The 8,579-nt window shown below is 34.6% G+C and overlaps 1 protein-coding gene across 2 annotated transcripts in view; it reads left to right on the top strand.

Moving 5' to 3' along the window:
* The window catches only part of hdac7a (histone deacetylase 7a), a 106,411-nt gene that overhangs the window by 29,973 nt on the left and 67,859 nt on the right, over positions 1-8,579 (top strand). For both annotated transcript variants that reach the window (XM_059333779.1, XM_059333780.1), the window contains exon 2: positions 1,350-1,418. In XM_059333779.1, coding sequence (XP_059189762.1) covers positions 1,350-1,418 — 69 coding nt within the window. The remainder of the gene's footprint in view (positions 1-1,349; positions 1,419-8,579) is intronic.

Raw genomic sequence — 8,579 nt, 5'->3', positions numbered from 1 at the left:
TTGAATAGTCTTTCTTATTATTCTATAAATTTTCCTTAATTTTTATGATTTATTGTATTTCATTTATTCTATATTATTTCATTATTCATGGTGATTGATCATGTCTTTGATAAAAGGATTAAAGGAGACATATTATGTTCATTTTCAGGTTCATTTTTGTATTATGGGCTTCTGCTAGAATATGTTTACATGCTTTAATATTCAAAAAACACATTCTATCTCTCATACTGTCTGTCTGAAACACTCTGTTTTAGCGCCTGTCTCTTTAAGACCCGTCTCCTGAATAAGGCCAGTCTGCTCTGATTGGTCCGTGTTTCCAAGTCTTCCACATCTGCGCACTCAGCCTCTCTGCACCTTCATTGCAGCCGGGGAATGACTGTAATGGCATTATAGCAACACTTTGTACTTATATATCGTACAGTTGTGACATCACAACGTCACAGAAGTCCTGACAGCTTGTTTAACTCGATGGAGTCTTGGGCTATTTTGTCTATTTTGTGTATTTTTTAGTCATTTGTGTCTTTTTTGGTCATTTTGTGTGTTTTATTGTGTCTTTTTTTAGTTATTTTGTGCCTTTTTTGGTCATTTTGTGTCTTTTTTAGTCATTTTGTGTCTTCTTCTGTGTATTTTTTGGGCCATTTTGTGTCTTTTTTAGTCTTTTTGTGTCTTTTGTGGTCATTTTGTATCTTTTGAGTCTTTTTTGTATCCTTTATGGTCATTTTGTGTCTTTTTTTAGTCATTTTGTGTCTTTTTTAGTCCTCTAGTCCAGCATAAAATGTGATTTTGAATCGACGCTGCTTTGTTTTCTAGTCTGGATGTGATGAAGAAGTCATGCTTTGGTGCTTTTGGTGACTCCAGAGGGTTAAAGGCACCGTTTCTGAACACAGGCTTTGTGTATTTCTCTGTGGATGAAGCGTTTTGGTACTTTCACAGTATTTACACAGCACGTAGACCTGCTTTGTGATCAAAAATACATTAAAACTTCACTCTTTACAATATGGACACATGCTTACCTTTAAGAAGCATGGGGTTTTTTTTTAGTTATTTTGTGTCTTTTTTGGTCATTTTGTGTCTTTTGTTGTGTCTTTTTTTAGTTATTTTGTGTCCTTTTGGGTAATTTTGTGTCTTTTTTGGTAATTTTATGTCTTTTTTGTGTCATCTCAGACTTCTATCTGTCTCTGTAGACTGCTAGCAGGGATTGTATCAACTTCTCTGCGACAGTGTGTGATGCTGTTCTGACATATTCACATTGAAATGAGAATGTTAGATATGAAACAGCTACCCTGCTTGTTTTATATTGTGTATATAAAACGCATTTAGGTAATTTACTCCTCTGTTTGTGTCCACAGATGGAATCAGCACCTCTGGGAGCATCGTAAAGACGGACAGACTCGACAACAGATTTTGTACAGTGGCAGGTAGGACTTTTAACCTCTAAAACATGGGTCTCAAACTCGCGGCCCGCGGGCCAATTGTGGCCCTCGTGATGATATTTTGTGGCCCCCACCTTGATATGAAAGTTTAATGTGAGTTTTATATGAATGGCACTTTACCGTGTTGTGTGTGGAAGGTCCCTTTAATTACTTTTTTTGGTAATTATGTGTCTTTTTTTAAATAATTTTGTGTCTTTTTAAAATAATTTTGTGTCTTTTTTTAATAATTGTGTCGCTTTTTTGGTCAATTTGTTTATTTTTTAACTATTTTAGTTTTTTTCTGTCCTTTTGTGTCTTTTTTGGTCATTTTGTGTCTTTTTTTGGTCATTTTGTGTCTTTTTTAAATATTTTTTTTGTCTTTTTGGTAACTCTGTGTATTTTTTTAGTAATTTTGTGTCTTTTTTGTCACTTTGTTTCTTTTTTTAAGTAATTTAGTTTTTTTCTGTCATTTTGTGTCTTTTTCTGTCATTTTGTGTCTTTTTTGGTAATTCTGTGTATTTTTTGGTAATTCTGTGTATTTTTCGTCATTTTGTGTCTTTTTTGTCATTTTGTTTCTTTTTCTTGTAATTTTGTCTTTTTTTTAGTAAGATGGTGTCTTTTTTAAGTAATTTAGTTTTTTCTGTCATTTTGTGTCTTTTTTTTAGTAATTTTGTGTCTTTTGTGGTCATTTTGTGTCTTTTTTTTGTCATTTTGTGTCTTTTTAAAGTAATTCATGTGCTAAATACCATCTGTAGCTTAATAAGTAGTTGTGTTGTGGCTTGGTAATACATTTCTTAAATGTGTTCAAGTTAAACTGGAGCCGTCAGAGTTAAAACATTCATGTGGAAAAATGCTGCCAGTCTACAGTCACAACCCCCTCAGGACTACATCTTGTCCTCTTTACAACATTTTTTTTTGTTTTTACAGCATGCTCACACATTACACAGTCTGGGTGACAGCAGTTTTTCCAGTGCAGCGTGATCTAAAGCTGTTTGATTCTGAGAAAAGTGCAGTAAAGTAGAGAACAGGTGTTGGCCTAGTTGGAAAGACGTTCTCGGCCCGATGTGTTTTTTCATGTGTGGGTTTAGTCTGTTTTAGTGCAGGTCACACACACGTGTGGTTTATTATTATGTGTCAAAACGTCCTGCAAATAAGTGTGAAAGTTGATTTAACACAAAACATGTTGCTGCTGACACTGTAAAAAAAAAACAGTCGTAGTTATTTTTTATTTTTTTAAGTGACCTTTATTTTAGTGAGATTAAAAATCAAATTTTTAGACCAAGATAGCATCATAAAAAGTTTCACATAAAAGCAAAACAACAGACTGGAGCTGGACTGATTGGGACTAACCAATATAATATAACAATATTTTTATCTCATAATTTACAGTTTTGTCTCATAATTTCAATGTTTTATCTCATAATTATGACTTTATAATCTGATAATTTCGATTTTTATCTTATAATTTCAACATTTTATCTCATAATTTCGACTTTTATCGTATAATTTCAATTTTTTATCTCAAAATTTTGACTTTTTAATCTCATAATTCCGATTTTTATCTCATAATTGAAACTTTTTATCTCAAAATTATGACTTTTTATCTCATAATTTCAATGTTTTATCTCATAATTTGACTTTATAATCTGATAATTTCGATTTTTATCTTATAATTTCAACATTTTATCTCATCATTTCGACTTTTATCGTATAATTTCAACTTTTTATCTCAAAATTTTGACTTTTAAATCACATAATTTTGACTTTTATCTCAGAATTTTGACTTTTATCTCACAATTTTGACTTTTATCTCATAATTATGACTTTTTTTATCTCATAATTTCGACTTTTTTTCATCTTAAAGCGGCTGATAAAGTGAATCTAAATTGGAGAGAATTAAAATAATTTCTATGTGGACTTTTTACTAATCTGCAACAATATGACAATGCAAATATATATTCAGAAGACAGCTTGCTTCAACAAATAACCTTGTTAAAGAACAGTTAACATTATTATACATTATTATCTTTATAAGGCCATATTATTATGGCCTTCTAAAGAAAAATGCAATTTTTTAAAAGTCTTTTAAACCTGCATACAGTAGTATGAATATCTTAAATCATGTCCTAATCATAGTCATTTGTTTCTTTGTGATCTGTTTTATCTTAAAATCCTGGCATTTATTGGTAGAAATGTCTTCTTACGCAACTGAAACAAACATGAGAAAACATCTGGAATTAAACAAACTGTATTTCCTCCAAATATTTTCCCACAAATTTCACTTGCAACTGTTTTTCATTTATCACGTAAGTGCTGAGTTTTGATTTGAATGTGGTCATGATGAGACAATGAAAATGTCAACATGGATTACTAGAATATGAACCTGCCTCAGCCCTTATTAACACTTATCTCAACTTTAAAACTGAATATCAGACTTTACGAGCGTGATATCAGCTAAATTGGGTCATGTTTTGGTAAATTGCTTGGGAAAATAACACAATATGCCTTTTCCATGTGTTTTTATGATTAATAATGACTGTTTCTGATATTTAGAGTATAACAGTGCGAGGACCCTGTTGAAATTGGTCCGTTTATTATTATAACGGCAAATTAATTGCATTTTTGAGGGCTTTATCATATTCCAAAAGTCAACAAACTTGGAACAAAATTCAACCCCGTCGAAAATGTACGTATTTCATTGGTTTCAGAAATTGGCGTAGCAAAATGACCTACTAGCGCCCCCTAAAATTGAGCCCCTAAAACAGGTTTGTCGTAGAGACACAAAATTTGGTACATCCATTTATCATGGGAAGACGCACCAAAAAGTCTCAAGAAGCCATACCCAAAAACGAACAGGAAGTCGGCCATGTTGGATTGAATATGGCGTTTTAGACGTTTTTCGCCATTTCCGCGCCGCATACTTTAACAAATTCCTCCTACAGATTTGATCAGATTGACTTCGGACTTGTTCAGTTCCATAACAAGGCCTTTGACATCAAAAGCTATTAAAAGCTTTGCTGACTGCCACACTATGTGGACGTGGCATGGCGGCAAAATATGGCGTTTTGGCATAAAACACGAGACTGTATAACTTGACCATACATTGTCCAATCTGCCTCAGACTTGTCATGCATGATGATGGTCCATCACCGAACAGTTCATAACAATATATCATAAAGTCCCACCCTTTTTGATTAGCCACGCCCCCTTTTCCCAACTAATGCACTGTTTGTCAGCAGAAAGTCCTTGATTACCTCGCCCCTACAACAATCGCTGCTTGTTTTGTGTTGAAATTATGTAATAAAATATAATTATTCAGGCCTTACAGTTCTTGAAACATCAGCTGTGCCAACTTTTTTTGCATGAGCAGTTTCAGGGAAAATGGGCCAGCTGTTTACCTGATATCACCCTGTAACCATCACTGGCAGCAGCAGCTATTTACAGCAGTTGTTTTTAGTTACGTTGTTTTTCATAGTTACATCTGTATGACAAGTTTTTCTCCATTCTGCTGCTTCTCATTACGTAAGAAAACTCAGAAACATTACTTGGCTTGCTTTAGTGCTGACTCACATGGGAAACACTCACAAAGGAAACACTCTGCCTAGGGCTGGGCGATATATCGATATAAAAGATACCGCCACCTGAGATATAAAAGAAATCAAAAATGTTTTCTCTCTTTATATATAAATGCTGCCCTCACTAGGGTTTGTCATATTTAGTTCTTTTGGAATGTACGCTATTCTTTTCTCATATGAATATATTTATTTCAGAAAATGATTGGCCTATTTTATTTCATAGGCTATTTTTATTTAAGATTCTTTTTTATTTAAATGTGCACTTTATGGAGCTTTGATTTTTTTTAAAAAGGTTGTTATACAGTATTTATGTTCACTTAACCCATTGAAGCCTGGAAAGCGTTTACGTCGTTTTGAAGTATTTGTATCAGCTCTCAAATACTTTTTGAATTTCATTTCTATCTGCTACAGAGGCTGAAAAATCTATTATTTAGTAGAAGCGTTGACACTTCTGATGAATTTCCAGAAAAACTTCAGGTTTTAGGGGCTTATTTTAAAATCACCCAGAGGTTTTACAGGAAGTTTTAGGCGTCAATGGGTTAAATAATCGGTTTTAAATAAAACTACTTGTGACATGTCATATTTGACTTTGAACATCTGCTCTCACTTTGCGATAAAAATATCAGGATATATATCGTATGTCGATATTCAGCCTAAATATTTAGGGATATAACTTTTGGTGCATATCGCCCAGCCCTAATTTACAGCAGTTATTTTTAGTCACAGTTTACACATAATTCTTTTGTTGTTGTTGTATCTGTATGACAAGCTTGTCTCCATTCTGCTTCTTCTCATTATGTAAGAAAGCTCGGAAACATTACTTGGCTCGCTTTAATGCTGACTCACATGGGAAACAGTCACAAAGGTTTCTTCTTCCACCTGAAATCAAAACGCTCCGCCCATCAGAAACAAGTCACCCTGCTGCTGCTTTGTGTCCTGCCTTTTAGTTTAGATTAGCATTCTCCGCTGTGAAGCATGCCTGTGTGATCACACTGTGTAGGATTACAATGCATGACTCTATGAATGGGAGCCGGCTCTCACTGTGCCAGGCTCCGCCAAGGACCTGCTATGAGCCCTGTATGTGTGTGTGTGTGTGTGTGTGTGTGTGTGTGTGTGTCTGTGGAAAAACCCGGTGAGGTCATGGCCGTGGCTGTCGGGTCCGGTTACATGTGTGTTGTCCACGCAGGACAAATGACACTGGCTCTCTCTCCTTTGTCTTCCTCTCTAATCTCTCTCTCCTTTCTTACACACACATATAACCTCACAATAAACCAGTTCACTGTGGGGCTCAGTGAACTGGTGCCAGGTGGCTCTGAACTCTGACAATGGTTACCAGTTTAAGATGGCAGCAGTCTGGGCCAGACCTGCCCTTCAAAGTCTGACTGCAGTAACTACACAGTCTGCAAAAAAATGTTGTTTTTACGGTAAAAAACAGCAGCTGTAGTTGCCAGAACTTTACCGTAATAAATACGGTGCACCTTTTTGTAATATTACGGTAAAATGATATTAGCACTGTTGATTTCATGTTTAAGATTTACATTTTATTCGATTTTTTACTGTATAAATAAAAAGTTTTTCCTTCAAAAGAAACGCTGTTTTGCCATATAATTGACAAGAAAATACTTTATAAATGCTGCATAAATTAAAGATTTTACCATTAAATATTACAGTATATTTTTGTTAGAGATATGGTGTTTAGTACATTTAACAGTGAGAAAAAGTATTACAGTGATGGCTTATATATATATATATATATATATATACAGTATATTTTTTGCTATACCGGCAGCTGTGGTTGCCATAACTTCACAGTAAAAATTACAATGAGTGGGTTTTCTACTGTGAACTTCAATGTAAATATCAGCAAAAACTGTAATTTAGACTGAAAAACCCCTTTTATTTTTAGGATTTTTTGTTTGAAAATTGTATATTTTTACAGTGAAACTGTGTCTATCCTACAGTTTTTCAAAAGTTCTGTACTATTCCTTGATTTACGGTAATTAAACGAGTCTAATACCCTATTTCTCCTGCAATTTGACAGTGTTTTACTGTAATTTCTACAAACATTTTTTACAGTGTAGTTACTGCAGTTAGGCTTTGTAGGGCAGAGATGTGTATCAGTGTATGTTCTTCTGTAGTAATCTTTAACTCTCTTTCTGTAGTTTTTCATGCATGTCTTTTATTCCGTCCTCTCCGGCTCACAGTGGGGGCAGATAACAACAGCCATGATTGTAATAGCTGCAGTGGAGATCACATATCCTCTTCCTGATCCTGGTTTCCAAACACTCGGGTCAGCTGATGCGGGTGCTGTGCTTCTTTTTTGTCACAGCTGTGTGCTGAATGGGAGAGTTCATGGAGTTAGTTAGAGAGTAAGCTACAGTAGCTACAGCGGAACTACAACAGTGCAATTAAACAATCATTTTGGTTATTAAATCATTCTCAATTGATTAATTCATCATTTTAGCTCCAAAAAGTCATAAAATAATAAAAAAAAGAAAACAGTTTCCCAAAGCCCAAGTTTCCCTATTGTACTGAATTGTAAAATTGTTCTTTTAAAAGGATAGTTTGGATTTTTTGAAGTGGGTTATGAGCTAATGTAACTGTATCCCAAACCGGACACTGTTCGGCTAAGATTCTATCAAAATTTCACATTAACTACTAATATAAATGATCATGTTGTGCTTCCAATTCATTAAATGGTGTGAAACTAGAGTCTAACTTCTTATCTTTCGAACCGTATATTGTTTTAACTGTGTACGTTAGCCTCTGGTTTACCAGAATCGGCTAAAGGACGCTAATGCCGGTGAATTAGCCGTGAGCTAACTGTATCCCAAATCAGACACTGTTCGGCTAAGATTCTATCAAAATTTCACATTAACTACTAATATAAATGATCTTGTTATGCTTCCAATTTATTAAATGGTGTGAAACTAAAGTCTAGCTTCTTATCTTTCTAACCGTATATTGTTTTAACCGTGTACGTTAGCCTCGGGTTTACCAGAGTCGGCTAAATGACGCTAACACCGGTGAATTAACCGTGAGCTAACTGTATCCCAAATCGGACACTTGGATCTCCTCGCTATAAAACAATAAAACAATAAAACAATAGAGGCTGCTGAGTTTTTCAGGGGAAATTGGATGTTTCTGGGTAAGCCAAATAAATATCACCATTATCAACCATCATTATCAACACACCCGGACCGTACTTCTGTCCTTCACAATAAAATACAGTACAGTAAAAATACAGATTGGCTTTCTCTTATCAAATTTACCTTCGTACTGTAATTAGACATGTAAATATCCGTACATAAATTAAATTTCACATGCAGATTGTGAAAAATGTATAAATCAATTATACCTACACTGGTGGTGGCGATCTTATTCAAAATGACCGTGAAAATGCCGGAAAGGCGGAATTGCAGATGTGTCCGATTTGGGATACAGTCTCTATACTTTTCCACAGTCAGGCAGGAGTTAGCCACTTAAGAAATCATATTGTGCATGCCATATTTGGGACCATTTTCATCCATTTACGTTGCCGTTACAGCCCTGTCTGTGCGGGAACTAAAGCTGTTATATCCATCCGTGCTTT

Source organism: Centropristis striata, chromosome 5, assembly GCF_030273125.1.
Source record: "Centropristis striata isolate RG_2023a ecotype Rhode Island chromosome 5, C.striata_1.0, whole genome shotgun sequence".
NCBI classification, from domain to species: Eukaryota; Metazoa; Chordata; class Actinopteri; order Perciformes; family Serranidae; genus Centropristis; species Centropristis striata.
The sequence above is the reverse complement of the archived record's forward strand: the minus strand, read 5'-3'. Positions and strand labels throughout refer to the sequence as shown.